Source organism: Gloeophyllum trabeum (assembly GCF_000344685.1).
Source record: "Gloeophyllum trabeum ATCC 11539 unplaced genomic scaffold GLOTRscaffold_00014, whole genome shotgun sequence".
Classification (NCBI taxonomy): domain Eukaryota; kingdom Fungi; phylum Basidiomycota; class Agaricomycetes; order Gloeophyllales; family Gloeophyllaceae; genus Gloeophyllum; species Gloeophyllum trabeum.
The window spans coordinates 499,386-516,638 of NW_006920423.1; the positions used below are offsets into that span (position 1 = coordinate 499,386).

Below are 17,253 nucleotides of genomic sequence, written 5' to 3' on the forward strand. Positions count from 1 at the left end.
CATAGATGTGCTTGTTTGCCATCATGTATAGTTGAGTGGCAAGGTAAAACGTTCGGGTCTTCTTCCTGTCTCCATTGAAGTCATCTGGGAGACGGATCTTGATTTCAGTTGGTCGTGCTTGCATGACTGGTGCAGCAATGCCTGCTCCAGCCGTTTGGGCAGTGGGATCGATCGGGTTCGTCATGGTTCTGGTTCAAGGGACGGGATTCCACTAGGGAGTCCAACAAGGATGATCAGGAGTAGAGGAGGGGTTGCCTAGGCTTGAAGAAGTCGGCAAGTGTCGTAGAAGAGTTCAACCTAATGTTAGGAAGCGATGTCCTAACTAGTCGTCTTGAGATAACTGGGCCACGTGCCAACAGTTATGTCGTCACTACCTCAGTAAGCGTACTGAAAGGTAGGTCTGGCCGGGCCAATGCCAACGGTCAAGTCAAGAGTCCAGGTAATCGCTGTATTCAACAGGAGGTTGAACTAAGGAATACATGGGTTTTCCTACAGTATATATAGTAACTGGTATAGGGGTTAATACCCAAAGAAGAGAACAATAAGAAAGGACGCGTAAGCTGTCCTGTGAGAATGTAACTCAGAGAAATGAGAAATACAAGGGCGCCCATTGGTAGAAGGTGAGTCAAGGGAGATAACGTGTGGGAAGAAGATAGCGTCCATGGGAAGTTCTACTCAGAGAAAGGTACTGTCCAATAGCAATGCTCGGAATGGAAATGGAATGAGATAAGCATGGGAAAATCATAACAGACGATGTCGAACTGTGGCACGCTTTTAAGTCAAGTTCAAAGTCCGCCATGTTGAACTTAGCAAATGAGGCGACGCGCATCAGTCAGGCCTGTGGTTGATTTGTTGCTAAGGGTATATATATATATAGAATGATAAGATAATCCTCTGGGAAGCAGTGTTGGCCTTAACCGTGGTTAAACTGAGTTAAACTCTTTTGAACCCGGTTTGACTGTTTTAACCTTAACCATGGTCAAAGTTAAGGCGTGAATGTCACGTGAACGGAGGAGAACTGCATAATGCAAGGCAAGGGAGATCTTCAGTATGATAAATCAAGGTATCATGTGCTGTACATGTAGGATTGCATTGTACTGCTGGAGGAGGTGCGACACTCTAACAAATGACTTTTTCGCTTCAAGGCGCATTCAGGACTCAGGAGGACGGGTGGCGTGTGCCGGACCTAAGAATGGGACACACATACTTTCAGAGTTTAATGACATCATGCTACTATTTCTGGTAAGAACACGACATGTGCATATCACACCTTAATCTCTTAACTTTGGTCAAACCTGGGTTATACCTGGGAAAGTGGCTAAACCCGGTTAAATGGTCAAGGGGTTTAGCCTCAACCAGCCCAACACTGCTGGTAAGTGTATCTCAACAGGCGGTTGGCTTATCATAAATGCAAGTCTGGTATTCGGCTGGTAATGTGATTGTAGACATGCTAAAATAACTGGAATAAGCGCCAGCCACTACCAGCCACGGGACAATGGACGTTGTTAGTGACAGCGTGCCACGGCGTCACTGTAGTGGGATAAGTTGTACTATATATTAGCTCATGCAGCATACATATAGAGCGATGCGGAATTATATGGTAGTTGTCGCCCGCCACTCTCCTCATCATTGATGGTGGTGGTGGGGCAGCCTGTGGTATACAGGTCCAGTCAATTTCGATAAATTCTAGATAAATCATATTATATTTCTAGAGTACGTATAAAACTTAACTACAGAGTAGGGTACGTCTACGATGCCATTCTGCACGGATATACACATGTGTCAGATGTGGCATAGGAGAAAATAAAATATAGATGCTCATAAATGTGCACCTACCTGGAGATACCTGCAGGATACTATCAGGGTAGTTATTTGCTGCATAGTCAGCATGGTAGATCATTAACGAAGCATACAGGACGAAGGGGAACATGCACTTACTAGGTGGGGAAGAGACAGGGATAAATGGATCAGTGAAGCGGTCGGAAATGCCCCAGTTCCACAGAGAATAAATTAAAGGGTATAAACCTCGTAGAAATGTGCAGAATGCCTCCGCATAGAAGCCAGGGAGTGAGAAAAAGCGAATATATTGGGAGGGTGTCCACAATATTACTCACCTCAGGATGGGAGAAGGGCATTCCTGGACCATTGCAAGGTCACCATATACCTACCCCTCCAATATGAGGTGAAGGATTACTTGATGCAGGATGGTACCAAAAGCATTGGACTTGGGGAGATTGGTACCTCAGCTGCCTTTGTCCTCTGCTCTCACGCATGTCCATGGAGGAGCATATGAATTCAGCATTAAATAGAAAGACACTGTCTGGTGTAGTAATAATACATAAGGAGTCTAAGGGTCTTTTGCTTTGTATTCTCGACGGATAGATTATTTCTAATACATTGGTAAAGGGCAAGCACCAGGCTCTTGAATGCAAATTAGCCTGACATCTTATGACATGAGATATTATGTTCAATCTCATTTGATTTTGCTAAAGAGATGGAGACAGTAGCTTCTTGAATCTTGTAGGAAATAATTGTTCACTACTTTCTGTTGAAATAATCCTGGCAAACGTAAGACGAGCACGTTTGCCCCAGGCGGTCGGTTGCCCGAAGGGCAATCGCGTACTATACAACGAGTAGATACAGCGACTATATACGAGTTCCGCATAAACATTCACCCACAACGGCCGCCTATGGTGGCCCCGTCCTATCGCGCGCGAGCTCGCAAGCTCGACCGATAACCCCGAAATTCCAACATTTTCTTTATTGATAATATTAATATGCGGGAGACTCGGTGGAAGCGCATGCAATCGACGCGTTAGTCGCTTAGCTGCCTTACATAATTCCGGTAAAACCTCGGATGACGAGTTGAGCCAGCCGTCTCAGAGCGGGGCTCGATAATGATAGAGTTGCAATAAAATAAAATAAAAAGAAAAAAGAAGAAAAATTGGGATTGTTTGTTTGGGGACCATAGTAAATGTCCCGCAGACCTTTCTTTGTTCACTCAAAGGACATTCTTCATGTCCAGGTTATGGTCCAGCAAGGACCGTTCTAGAAAGCGTTCTCCCAACTGGGAGGTGTTCCTGGCATGCCCGCCAGCGGGACATCGGTCTCTTTCCGCAGTGTTTCCAATACAGGTTATAATGAGGACGTGGTTGATTCAGTATTAAATCAAGCGGCCACTGTCATTAACATCATCGACAATCATACACCCTGAGCGCCTGCTGACATCAAGTACCCACACAGACCCCGCCCTCCTCAATCCTGGAACTTAAACTGCCACTGCTTCTTCACCTCCGGAAAGTCCGGCACAATAACATGCCTGTTCCCATCCTGGCCCATAACCGGCGGCGTATGCCACTCTGCAGGGCTGACCTTGTGCACGCGCCCGTTGATTACGATCACGTTCAACTTGTCGTGGTCCTGCAGCACCGTGATGTCCTCCAGCGGATTCCCATCCACCAGGATACAGTCAGCGTAGTACCCGGGAAGGATCTTGCCGAGCTCGTGCGAGCGCATGAACAGCTCGGCGACGCCCGTCGTCGCTGCCTGGATGGCCTCCATCGGCGTGAAGTCGATGAGTTTGACGAAGTGCTCGAGGTCGCGCGCATACGTGCCGTGAGGGGTCCAGGCGAAGCCGTAGTCACTATTATCTGTTGGTCAGCAATGAGGGACTACATGGGACAGGGACAGCCACGCTCACCCTCCGGGGAGGACCTTAATGCCCCGCCTCTTCATCTCCTTCAGCGCCTTGATGCACGTCTCGAGTTCGCGCTTGTACCCTCGCTGCTCCGCCTTCGTCTGGCTGAACCCAAAGTCCGCCGCCTCGTACAGCGTCGCGTACAGGATGTGGATCGCCGGCGCGACCCAGTGCTTGTCCTTCGCCTTGTCGAGCATGTCCATCCCCTCGTCGTCGATGAAGGATGCGTGGTAGATGACGTCGACGCCGTGCTTGACGCACATCGTCACCGAGTCTCTAGCGCGGGCGTGCGCGCAGACGAGCTTGCCCGCCTTGTGCGCCTCGTCGACGCACGCGGCGGTCTCCTCGTCGGTGAAGTAGCAATCTTCAGCTGAGCGGTCGTCGCAGATCTGTGGTAGATTGATTAATATGACATTGGTGCGAGTGGCGAAAATGAAAACTTACCGCGTCTCCGGACATGCTGAGCTTGATGTTGTCCACGCCGAGGGCGATGTGGTGCTTGATTACTTCGCGCATTTCTTCTGGCCCGTCGGCGAAGACTGTTATGCCAGCCTCGAGTTCCCCGTCGCGGCGAGCCATCTCCATCCCATTGGCAAGGTACCGAGGGCCAGGGATATCACCGGCATTGATAGCATCACGGATCACCACGTCTAACCTGTCTTTCGCCGACGCAGCACCGAAGCACCTGTAGGATGATACTCAGGTGAGATAGACGTCCAGCGGAAGTGAACGCCGTCGCTCCGTACATGGTGTACCCCGACTCGAGGTAGGCAAGCGCCGACCTCGCAGTCAGCAGTGTGTGCTCCTCGACGCCCATGTTCCCCAGCTTGACCATGTCTCCGCCGTTCCACGACAGATGAACGTGAGCATCGCCGAGGCCGGACATGAGCGTTCTCCCGCGGCCATTGATGACTCTGACCTTTGGGTTGTTGACGAGCGTTGTCCGCTCGGGTACCGAGCCCACTTTCGTTATGCGTTCGCCTGGTATACCCACAGGTATTAGTATTTGAATTATTGAGACAGCTAGGCGATATGCGACTCACCCTCTATTAGGACGTCACCCATGTACGGCTCGCGGCCGGTCGAATCAAGGATGTTGACATCGAGAAAGAGGATCTTGTTGTCGGGGTGGGTACCCGCCATCTGATAGTTCTTCGGCCTCAGCCAGGAAGGTGTAGAGTTGTCGACGTAGCCATTAGTGTCCGTCGCGGTTGTAGCGGTAGACATAGTGACGGCCTGCTAGGATAATCTACCGGGTGGAAGCACTTAAGGTGGCAGGGGGGATACTCTCAGAAAGAAAGAGTAGGAGGGCGGTATGGGATATTAGGCTAGTTTTCCTTATATACGACGGAGTGGCACTATGAAGCCCCGTGCGCAATACTCGGAGGCGGCACGAAGCTTCGCGGTAAGGATGGGGCATCGCTGGCGCAGCAAGAATACGTATGAGGAGCACGGGTTCAAGATATCGAGGTTATCCTTAGATGAGAGCGTGAAGGGAAAGGATGGAACAGCGGGCCAATCACAGCCCAGAAGAAGCGTCACCATCTTTCACACTGTCCCAGGCTTTGTTGGTCCATGGCGCGTGGCCCGAAGAAGTGGGTAGCGGCCGAAGTGGCGAGAGTCTAGTCTGTAACGAATGGAAACTATGCGGGAGGAGGTGAAAACGGAGAACCGTCGGCGGCCTGAGGTTACTCTGGAACTCCAGTGCTATGAGGTAACGCGAAGCCCAAGGATATCTGTACGCCTCCTCGACATCTCATCAGTAGTATCCACGGGACCATGGCCACATATCACAATGACCTGACCATTCCATCACTTGGAAGTGATGACACAGACTGGTAAAGGACGGATCGCCGTTGGAATCGAAGTTACATGACAAACGGCTGAACAAATGACTCAAGTGTTTCATGGCAGAGGGTCGCGCATTCGAACCTCACCAGATGATATAACACACGCGATATGTGCGGAATCTGTCCCGCCGTTCCGTCTGACCTATGTATCCGAGCTGGTCGGTCAAAGTCAGCGACCAAGCTTTCATAACTACGGATGGAAGACCGATTGTGCAATCTATGGATGTTGCGGCAAGCCGAAGAGTAGGCGGTTGCGATGATCTATAGACTACTGCTTTGACGTCAGGCGAGCTGGCATACCAGGAGTCTCTGTGGTTTACCATTATACTGCTTATGTGCCGAATGAAATTGCGGTACCTTCGGTAACAGTATTGACGTGTATGAAAGAAGGGTAAAAACGAGGTGTCCGCTCATCTCTGTGCCCCTGTTCACCAGTTACCGGGGCTTGTTTACAGGCTGTAAAGCAAGAGGGCGATAGAAGAGAGTATCATAGTTATCGGACGGCAGACGTCGTACGGCGCGGTTGGAGAAGAGCATAGGGGGATACCCTAGATACCTAGGCAGCTGCCAGTGCAACACAGCAAGCCGAAGGTCGTGTCCGACTGGATCGTGTCAATTGGAAGACCGTGACGTCTCGACTCTCGACCGTGACATACGCGTTGTCACGTGATGTGCAGAATATTCTCAGCCACAGCCTCAGCCTCAGGCTCGTACGCGCGAGTCCGAGTCGACTTGGATAACGACCGCGCTCCGAGTCGTATAAAAATCTAGGTATTTATCATTCTGTCTTATGCTGAAACAATCAAAATTCTCAAAGTGTCAACCTGAAGGCCACATTTTGCACCCCTCCCTCTGTTATTGAAGGCGATGTGCTAACTCCAGTATACTGGTATCGCCCTAACGTACTGTAGGCACATCAACCGCAGCGATTTCTTTGCCAAAGGTGGATTGAGGGCCGATACTCGGAGATTCATGTCCCGCCCTGCTCCTCTGGTCATCCTCGAGGCCGTGAGGACGCGGCATATAGGCCCTAAATGCAGGGCGCACTTGAGCTACGTGTCGCCGCCGTTGGTCAAGCGGACTAAAGTTTTTGGGCTCGCTGATCTCTCATCTCTCTCCGCTATGCTTTGGCTTGTCCTGCTGCGGGTCATCATGATTTCCTTTAGGTAAGCATCTCGAGGGTCCGTTCATGCCGCTTCATGCACGCATATATATTAAGATCATTTAGGATGTGCGGAGATATATCCGTCCCGGGATTCCATTCCAAAGATGCTTACACTACCGATCTTCCAGCTCTCCATACCAGTCTCTCTACTCCTGTCTGTTATAGTCCGAAAGCTCGTCCGCTCGTATCTATCTCCTCTCCGTAATCTTTCAGGGCCGCCAAGCATGAGTATATTCTCTGGTAGTATCTGGGAGTTGTTCTCCAGCGAACCCGGAACTGTGAATGATCGCTGGCTCGAACAATATGACAGTGTACAGGTGCACATGGTTATCTAACGTCAGTTCCTATTATCCTCGCTTCGATGAATGCTATTGATTAGACTTGCCCACCCGCACATACAGGATAATTTTCTCCTCACGAGTGATCTGAGGGCATTGCACCACGTAGTTAGATCCCGGGCGTATGAGTTGCCTCTGAAAGCAAGGGAGAACCTTGGGCGAGCGTCGGACCGGGTGAGTGACTATCCTATGTGTCCTCCGCTTCGTCTGAGAGGGATATTTGCAAGGGATTATTGTAGTCGAAGGTCAGTACGAGATGACGAACTAGTGTTGCATGCTTAATTGCTACTAAAGGGTCTCATCCAACATTGATGGCCTGATAATTCTCCACAATGACTAGGGACCGGCGTTCGGACCGGGCAGTATCCGTGAAATGACTAGTATCTTTCTCTACAACACAATCCAGGTATACTTCTATTCCTTGGGGCACTTTACTGGGACCTTGATAAGAACACAGCTCCGCGACATATGGGCGTCGGAAATTACCAACTCCAGCTCCGGGAGGGACGTCACTGTTGAAATCCTGTCTTGACTTGGAAGACTTACTCTCGACATCATCGGCGAGGCAGGTGAGAAAACCTTAATTGTTTCAGAAAGTCGAAAGGGTGTAGTTATCAACCGCTCCGAAAGAATATGGGGCGCGGATGCCAAAGAACAAAGAACTCAAGTGAGCACGCTATCATCTGCCGTTTTCCGCTCGTCCAATATGCTTCTTACAAGTCGGAACGTTGGGATTCAGTTCCCGATACCGTGACACAGATACCAAGCGTGCGGGGGAACGTTCTGACCTTCCTCGCTGGTATTGGTTATCGATTCTCTGTCGTCGAGTGAGCACTCGTGTCATCTATGATATGTAGCCCCGCTCAGTGTGCATTAATGCCATACACAGGATGAAAGCTATTCTGTTTATCTTGCTGCGGTCTTTTGAGTTCGAGCTCGTGGTCCCCAAGGAAGATATCACCAGCAAGGCCGCGATAGTGACGAGGCACGTTGTCCAGGGTGATCCCACCAACAAGACTCAGTTACCTATCAGATAAGATTGTACAGCCAATCATGAAGCTGCTGTAAATCATATACCGACGTCGGCTTGGGAATCTATTTCTTGATCGATGATCCTTCGCTGCTGTTTAGCATTTGTGGCGGACGATTCGCGAAATGATTTATTGAAAAACTACCCCCTCCTGGCTCACCGCTGCCCGAGTCGTAATCTAGCTCCGGGGTCGCTCCAATCAATCTTCTACGATGTCCAACATGTACGCTTCAGTGGAGACGGCGGAACTCAGCTCGATCCATTCGATATCTGATCATGATTAAAATACGGTGCACGATGCCATAATACTCCTACTCATACAGCACCCCGAACTTAAAAGACCGTTTGCCACTTCTTCTTTACCTCTGGAAAGTCTGGTACGATGACATGCCTGTTCCCATCCTGTCCTGCAACAGGGGGCGGGTGAAACTCGGTCGGAGAAACCTTATGCACTCGCCCATTGATTACGATCACATTGAGCTTGTCGTGGTCCTGGAGGACGCGAATATCCTCCAGAGGGTTACCGTCGACGAGAATGCAATCGGCAAGGTAGCCGGGCTGGATCTTGCCCAATTCGTGGGAGCGCATGAAAAGCTCCGCTACGCCGGCTGTTGCGGATAGAATGGCTTCCATTGGTGTAAAGCCCAAAAGTTCGACGAAGTGCTCAATGTCACGGGCATAGGTGCCGTGCGGTGTCCACGCAAAGCCGTAATCGCTACGAGAATGCCAGAGTCAGAAAGCGTAGGTGTCGACCGAGCGCAAAGCAGGCTTACCCTCCTGGGAGCACCTTGATCCCTCGCTTGTGCATCTCGCGCAGAGCCTTGATTGCGGTCTCAAGCTCACGCTTGTACCCGACCTTCTCCGCCTTGCTTTGGGCGTATCCGAAAGGAGCCGCTTCGTATAGGGTCGCATACAGCCAGTTGATGGCCGGCGCGACCCAATGCTTGTCCTTTGCCTTCTCGAGCATGTCCATGGTCGCATCGTCGATGTAGGACGCATGGTAGATGACATCGACGCCGTGCTTGACACACATGGTCACGGAATCGCGGGCACGGGCGTGCGCGCAGACGAGTTTGCCATACTTGTGGGCCTCGTCGACGCACGCAGCGGTTTCTTCGTCGGTGAAGTAGCAGTCCTCGGCGGATCGAGTCTCGGTTATCTGCAAATGCGCCGTTAAAGACGATATACACCCCAACGTCAAAAAATTATACCTCTTCGCCAGACATACTGAGTTTGATATTATCAACTCCCAGCGCTACATGATGGCGGATGACTTCGCGCATTTCATCTAGAAGGAACATCTATGTCAGAGCCGTTCGTGGGTACACTGAACACGAACATACCTGGACCATCAGCATAGGCTGTAATTCCTGCCACGAGCTCGCCGTCACGTCGAGCCATCTCCTTCCCGTTAGCAAGATAGCGTGGACCAGGGATATCGCCGGCATTGATTGCGTCGCGAATGACCACATCCAGTCTTTCTTTTGCAGACGCGGCGCCGAAGCACCTGCATGAAGGAATCTTAGCTTCGACAGTAGCGTGGAGATAAGGAGAGATATACGTACATAGTATAACCCGAATCAAGGAAGGCAAGCGCCGATCTCGCAGTAAGCAAGGTGTGTTCCTCTACACCAAGGTCCCCGAGCTTCTCGAGGTCACCACCATTCCATGAGAAGTGGGCGTGAGCGTCGCCAAGGCCGGACATTAGTGTCCTTCCCCGACCGTTCATAACTCTGACTTTTGGATTATTGACGAGAGTTGCCCTCTGGGGTACGCTCCCGACTGCTGTTATGCGTTCACCTGTGCGATGCTTTAGAGGCCATATCTCTGTGAGAGGTAAGGGCAGTGGACGTACCCTCAATCAAAACGTCGCCCATGTATGGCTCTCTGCCTGTCGAGTCGAGAATGTTGACATCTAGGAAGAGGATTTTGCTGTCTGGGTGGGTGCCTGCCATGGAATACTCCTTCGGGTGCAACCATGCAGGCGTGGTTCCATTAGTGCGGCCATTGGTCTGGGTACCGTTTGACGTGGTAGACATGATAGTTGGTTGCGTGAATAGTGATAGAATATGCGCAAACTAAGCCCACAGAGAGGGGGGCGATCGAGACGTAGCTGCTGCGCAAGGTGTGTAATATACGGAGCATTGGCGCTGTGAGAGAAACCGATACTCACGGCCAAAGGAAGCATCTCTGCACGGACGGAGAATGCATTTAGCGATCATCTCACCCAGCTTGAGCATGATACCAAGATAACACGGTGGTAGGAAACCGGACTTTGGGGAAAATCAGACCCGATCACATTTTCGAAGGTGTATTGCGGCCTTTCACACCTTGCTCAATGTTCCAGTGAATGGTGGATTAGCTTTATAGATTGGCAACCTAAGAAGACAGATTTGCTTCCTTAATCTGTAGAAGGGAAGGGTGAAACATGACGAAGCCTGATTCTGATAGTAGGTCATCACCTGGAGAGGGATGGTCGATCCATTGGGTATGCTCGGAAAATCCTCCAGTGCGGAGGTAAAGCCAGTTGGACCTTCTCGGGGTCCACGAACCTGGTTAGACTCGTATTACCGAGAGCCGTGTGGCGTGGTTGTCGATTTCGACGAGTGATACGAAAAGCCAGGCACGTGCAGACCCTCTCCCTGTTGGAGGCGTGCTACATCAGTCAGGGCACCTAGCCCGCATTCACAAATGCCCAAGAGCAGAACCGTGTCCCGATGTCGCAGATTGGGCGGGTCAAGGAAATAAAAAAGTCCCGGGTTACGCAGTCCCGGACTCCATGGTAGGTGGTGCACCAGTGCGACGAGACTCATGACCGATACCGATGACTGGTCGTTGCAACCTAATCACGTCGGGATCATCTGGCCAGCCGGCAGCATAAATGGGTTCAGCGGAAGGAAAGCGTGACTTGAGTGAGGTGATAGACGATGGTCTAGTCCAATGGAGGAGCATTTGCCAAAGGCAGGTCCGCTGGAGCATGAGATATCTACCATATGATTTGTACGGGTAGGAGATCCAGATACAGTGCTTTGCATAAAAGTCCGGAAACTGCGCGTTTCTGTTTGTCCCAGCCAAACAATACCTTATAGGGTAACACCTGACCGAGGGCGCGACGGTCCTCGAGTCAGCCTATATCACTCCTGGGACACAAATGCCCGTCTCAAGGCTGAATAACGTTCAGATCTGTATATCTTCAGGATATCGAGCACGCAGAGGTCAAAATCCCCCAAGAAAGACCCTCATACATGGATGTCGAAGCGTCCCGCCAACCAGTCAACAGCCCGCGCTACGGTGATCGACTACCCCATATAGGTTTGTTTGGCTGGCACAAACAACATTTCGCGAATCGCGGTTTCCGGACTTTTATGCAAAGCACTGTAACACCCACTTGTTCCCCATGCTTCGGTACAGTCAAGTTTTCGGCATTGAGCCTTTTTACTTTCAGAGAATTCCGAAGCTACAGTATTCTGACCTACCATAGAATGGCACTGACCGTTGAGGATTAAGCTGATTTCCGTGACATCGTACAGTGACAAGTATCACGAGTATGTTCCCCACACACTGCAGGCAGAGAGCGATGTCCCGCCGGGCATGCCAGGAACATCTCCCTGATGGGAGAACACTTTCCTAGAATGGTCCTTGCTGGACCATAAGCTGGACATGAAGAATGTCCTTTGAGTGAACAAAGAAAGGTCTGCGGGACATTGACTATCGTCCCTAAAAATCAGGGGACATTTAATTAACATTGTCCTTTCATTCTTTATGTCTGTATCATGTTCTGATATGGAGCATCCTAGGAAAGTGTTCTCCCACCCTTGCCGTGAAAGATGAATGACCGGTGGCGGGACACCGGTCCTTGCCCGCTGTGACATGACCTGAATGTACCAACAGACACTCTTGGTTTCTCCTGCCATTCCCTGGATACGAGCTCGCATTCTAATAGGCAATATGGGAGAGCTGATCATTCCAGGGGCAATTTAACGGGAGGGGTTGCACAGTGAAGTCTTCTGATTGTGGCCTGCGCGACTCACACACCTCTGCTTCCATTCGAGGGTGGAATTCCGTATGAACTGTGGTCCTAGTCTGGCGCCCAACCTGTGTGTTTGTATTCGTCCCGATGTGAAAACGATCCTAGTATGATTAGCCGGGCCGAGGCATTCCCTCCTCAATCAGAGGTCATAGGAGTCAGTTCCTGTCTTAGTTCTCACCCGTTGGAGTTCCGCTGAAGTCGATGAATGATTGTGTTAGCGGTCTAACTATCCATCCTTCGACTTCATCGGCTCTTACCTGGCCCCAGTCTCTATTCTTGCTATCACGATGGCGCATCTGTGTTTTCGCTGAAATTCTATGGAATAAACTTACTGCCTCCAACATCCGCTTCGGAAGCCTTTCTGGAGATCCTGCTGGCGTCATCTTGGACCGACGATGGACGTACATAAAGGATCGCACTAGCTACGTAGGAATGACATGTCTCGTCTAGGTCTCGCTTGACCCATTCCAGATATTGGTCGACATCACGCATACCCATAACGCATAGGCCTATCCTCCATCCTATCCATCCTGACATGTCTTCCAACGGGCCTGATGGTCAAGAATTGCTGACAAACTACATCGCGTACATCCCTGAGGACGGCGTCGCCCAGTCGCGTATCGGTCATCTTGACCTCCAAAAGTCTACAATCACACCGGTAGGTATCGAGCTCTGGTCCAAATTCACGACTCTCCCATCCTAACAGTAAAATTGCAGTTGGCATATCCCTCAGGTACACCGCTATCGACTCTATACGAAGTGATCGAGGCGGATGGCGCTGCCTTCATACCCAGCGGCGAACCGGTCTCGCTCTCGTCGGTAAAGCTCTTGCCTCCGATCAGTGGCCGGGACGTTCTTGCCGTCGGAAAGAACTACTCTGACCACGCGAAAGAGTTTAACGCTTCCGGCTATGACGCCTCCGACAAAGTCGACATGCCCTCTCACCCAGTCATCTTCACCAAGCGTGCCACTAGCATTATTGCGAGCGGTGAGGAGATTTATCCCCACCCAGACTTTACACAGACCCTCGACTACGAGGGCGAGATCGGCGTTATTATCGGGAAGGCAGGATACAGGATCGAACAGAAGGACGCCTGGAACCACGTCTGGGGGTATACTATCATTAATGACGTGACCGCTCGCGAGAAGCAGCGTGATCATAAGCAGTTCTACATCGGCAAGTCGGCGGATACGTTCTGTCCCATGGGACCTATTGCTGTACCTGCGAAGAAGCTGCAAGGTCCTCTTCGGGTACAGACTTACGTCAATGGCGAAAAGCGCCAGGAGGGAGTCACGGAGCAGTTGATCTTCTCCATTCCCGTCCTGATTGAGACTCTGAGCGGTGGTCAAACCCTCCAGCCAGGCGATGTGGTAAGTGTTTCAACGTAGTCGCCCCATATTCAGCGTCATTAACGCAGTCTGTCGTAGATTGCGACGGGAACACCTGCAGGCGTAGGCTTCGGCTTGAACCCTCCGACCTTCCTTAAGCCGGGAGATGTCGTTGAAATCTCGGTGACGGGTCTCGGCAAGCTGAGTAATCGCGTGGGCAGCCCACAGATGAGGAACTACACCATTGACCGCGTAGCGGCGAAGTCGTCCATTCCCACTTACAATCTCGACATCACTTCCGGTGGTATAGGGCTTACCACTCTCAACAACAAGAAACTCTTCGTCAAAGAGGTTGGTAGTGGCGGCTCACCCATCGTCTTCATCCACGGTTTGGGCGGGACGAACGAGTTTTACGCGCCTCTAATAAAGGTCTTGGACCTCGCGTCCAGTCACAAGCTGTACCTGGCAGATTTAGAAGGTCACGGCCTTTCCCCAACCTCGGCGAGCTCTGTGGTCAACATCGAGTCCTACGCGGCTGATGTACTAGCTCTCATCAACAAGTACGAAGTGCAGTCCCCGACCATCATCGCCCACTCCATGGGTTGTTATGTTGCTGAGTACATCGCGACGCATAACCCGTCAGCAGTCGGGAAGCTTGTCCTCCTGGGCCCACCACCTCCAGCGTTGGCTGATGCGGGTCGGCAGGGCTCGCATGCTCGCGCAGCCGCTGTGCGGAAGGGAGGAATGATTGCCGTCGCGGACACAATCGTGGCTGCGGCTACGAGCGCTAAGACGCAATCTTCGAATCCCATCGCTGTCAGTATTGCTCGACTGTCCTTGCTGAGTCAGAATCCCGAAGGTTATGCGAAGGGATGCACGGCTCTTGCAACGGCGCCGGTGGTTGACCCGTCCAAGATAAACGTCCCAACTCTGATTATCACGGGGTCCGAAGATAAGGTTAGTCCACCTGAGATGGCAAAGAAATTGGGCGCATCCATAGCTGGAGGTGGTCGAACGGAAGTTCTTCCGGACGTCGCTCACTGGCATATCTATGAGGACGTCGAGGGTGTAGCACAGCATGTCAAGTCCTTCTTGTAGACTTATCAGCACGACGAATCACAAAAGTATGTTTCAAGTAAGAATGTACTATAGACCGAATACAGGTCCTATTGATTCATGGATCGTAGATTCAGGTCGGGTGGGACTCCTGTAGCCGACCACGCTGACTGCAGTGCTTAGAAGGCATCTCTCTCGAACGTGGAAGATTCATTGTGGGAGGCTTCAGCAGAGGTAGTAGAAGGCTCGACTTCGTCTGAGATACTCTTCATAACCTAAATTTGCACAGCAGCGCTCGAACTCGCGGTTGTCTTAGGCCAGAAGCTCGGGCTTGAGGGGACTTCGTATTCGACTAAGTGTAGAATAAGAACTTGTTAGGATATTGGACGAGGGGGAGAAACGATGAGAAAGACACCGGGTCGCGAATGGGTTTGAGTGGTCTGCTGTAGAGCGGGACAGACATAAAAACACAAAGGGAAGTCCTCAAGTGACGAAGTCTTCGATGACCCAGTTGATAGAGCTGGAAATTAATCTGGGAGGGTGAGGGGGATGGCACGGCAAGTGCACCGGACTCCAACGTTTTCTGATATCGATCTTTCAGTCACGACTCACGACTCACGACATATGGGAGAAGCGCAGGCTCTTGCCTGAGGCATTCCTTGCGACGGTTACATCCCCTTTCCTGGAGTACGTGTACCACACTTACCTCTATAAGTTTTCTGGAAAAATATTCCAGAGAAGATGGGGCATTCAGCAGGAGGCAGAGGGCATAGAATAGGGATTGAATAGTGACGTGCCACAGTGCGCAACTCGCCACAAGCAAGTAGGAATAAATCCGCTTTTGATGGCTCAATTCCCACGTGGTGCATCGTCATGTCACTTCGGTCAGCGAACCCTGTCACCACTTCCCCAACTCCCCTCTGTCCGTGCCTGCACAGCTTGACGATGAATAGGCATGTTTCCACATTGGATACTCGATAAAGGAGAAAAGGCACTCTGGATAAGTTATCGACAGGAGTCACAGGACCCCAAACTATCAATTCTCGGGAATGAATTTCAGAATGACTCGTCGCCAGCAACAAGGGCCAGAATGGAAATCGTATACGGCGACTCAAGGTTTCCGATGATATGTGCGATGTCCATCCAGGGCTACTGTTCATCGTAGGCGCATCGGTGCCAAGGACTTGACGATTGCCAGCGCCCTTTTCCCGATGATCCTGAAGGACCGGCACGAGCGCCGAAGTGATCCCCGGCGCGTTTGGTCTATTGGATTCGCCTTTTGCTTGAGTTCCGACCTTGACTTCGACCGCAGCCGGCGAGTGAACCGCCAATGCCAGCGTGGACGTCTCCCCTTCTTATTCGGTACTGGCGCCTTCCGGACGTGAGGGGGCGCAATAGCGAGGATAGCCCTGGTTAGATCATCCTCGAAAGTGAGGAAACCCCTCCCTTCGTTATTGGTCCCGTCGTCCAGCACCCAGCTACTCGAGCTTCGATGATTCAGCTCGCTCGTGCTGAGCCGTGACCACCTCTGTCTTCTGCTAGTCCAGCCATGGTTGTTTCCGTACACGGAGGAATCTCTCTTCGGTCTGCTGCTGAGCTCGGCGCTTGTCCGGCTCGGATCGCTCGGATGCGCACTCCTTGGACTCTTGCTGCCTGCACTGCTCGTCTCCTCAACGACTGGACTCAGGGACGGCCGCGTTGACCTCGTGTAGCCATTGCCATACACGCTGTTTATGCTAGAGAAGGACTCCGCTGGTGACCGGGTGTGCGATGGACGGGACGGACGTGGGACAGAAGTGAACGTGAGTGTTAGGTCCAGAGGCGGAGGGGTGCTGATGGGAGGCAAGGTCGGAGTAGAGTCGGTCTTTGCGGCATATGTGATTGTCTGCAACTCTAAGGCAGACGAGGGCGGAGGCCATGTGTGAGAATGATGGTAAGGAGGCTTCACTTCGAGAGAAGTGGAGGCTGTCGGGTAAAACGATGGGAAGGGGATAGAGTTGTTGGTCGGGTCGTTGAGTGGCAAGTCTGACCCAACGGCAGAGGACTGATCGCTTCGCCTCCACGACCCCATAGCCTATCAATAACTGTTCTCAGATATCGGCAATAAGCTTGGATGTCTTCGCTTGGAAATATTCCTCGGTGCGTGCCACGTATTCCGGAAGAAAAATGGGTCGCTAAGGAGTGCTGGAGTGGTATGCGATCCAAGCATAAATTGTTACTCGACCGTGGGCCCAGCATGGCTGCGGCATGGAGACCACGAGGCTAAGTCTTTCATAAAAACCGCCCGTGGATCCGCTCTCGGACTCCTCCCCGGAGTAAGGCTAACGTGGCGCATCATGGAAGATCCCAGAGGGAGTGCATCGAAATCCGCAACTGGATGTCTTCAGGTCAGAATAATGAGTGCTGGACCTTACGAGCAAGATCTAAGGTTAGGTTTTAGTTGTGGCGCCCTCCCTGTAACCTGCGGGTTGTCGACGTCACTTACCTGAATTCTCCGTCCTCCAAGTTCCCAATCGTTAGTCCGACCCTGTCTCTTCATTTTGCAGTGGTGTAAGACATGGCTCACCGCAAGGTTAACTGCAATGCGAGGATCATGTGGCTCGTAAGGCCCCTATTACGTGAATCTAGCAGTATCGGCACCATGATCGTTATGTATCTGACCAGCTTGATCCCTTATATGCTCAGTTCCAACCATCACTAACCCAGTTTCTCCCCTGACAAACGACCGCCAAGGGATTAGATATCTACTGTAGATACA

At 51.4% G+C, this 17,253-nt stretch overlaps 4 protein-coding genes across 4 annotated transcripts; 1 reads left to right on the forward strand and 3 right to left on the reverse strand.

Annotated features, from left to right (window-relative positions):
* Positions 1-3,255: 3,255 nt before the first annotated feature.
* GLOTRDRAFT_132651 (amidohydrolase) lies at positions 3,256-4,924 on the reverse strand (the record flags this gene model as incomplete). Its single annotated transcript, XM_007871538.1, has 5 exons — positions 3,256-3,643; positions 3,701-4,086; positions 4,142-4,382; positions 4,444-4,678; positions 4,741-4,924. The coding sequence occupies 5 exons, from the start codon at positions 4,922-4,924 to the stop codon at positions 3,256-3,258; spliced, it is 1,434 nt and encodes a 477-aa protein (XP_007869729.1).
* A 3,489-nt stretch (positions 4,925-8,413) lies between these two features.
* Positions 8,414-10,035, reverse strand: GLOTRDRAFT_107937 (uncharacterized protein; the record flags this gene model as incomplete). The annotated part of the gene is made up of 6 exons (XM_007871539.1): positions 8,414-8,795; positions 8,854-9,239; positions 9,292-9,368; positions 9,424-9,587; positions 9,646-9,880; positions 9,936-10,035. The coding sequence occupies 6 exons, from the start codon at positions 10,033-10,035 to the stop codon at positions 8,414-8,416; spliced, it is 1,344 nt and encodes a 447-aa protein (XP_007869730.1).
* Positions 10,036-12,645: 2,610 nt separating this feature from the next.
* GLOTRDRAFT_107938 (uncharacterized protein) lies at positions 12,646-14,537 on the forward strand (the record flags this gene model as incomplete). Its single annotated transcript, XM_007871540.1, has 4 exons — positions 12,646-12,768; positions 12,828-13,481; positions 13,539-14,298; positions 14,392-14,537. The coding sequence occupies 4 exons, from the start codon at positions 12,646-12,648 to the stop codon at positions 14,535-14,537; spliced, it is 1,683 nt and encodes a 560-aa protein (XP_007869731.1).
* Positions 14,538-15,651: 1,114 nt separating this feature from the next.
* On the reverse strand, positions 15,652-17,034 carry GLOTRDRAFT_96090 (uncharacterized protein; the record flags this gene model as incomplete). Its single annotated transcript, XM_007871541.1, has 2 exons — positions 15,652-16,569; positions 16,981-17,034. 2 exons carry the CDS (start codon positions 17,032-17,034, stop codon positions 15,652-15,654), a joined length of 972 nt encoding a protein of 323 aa, XP_007869732.1.
* Between the last annotated feature and the right edge of the window lie 219 nt (positions 17,035-17,253).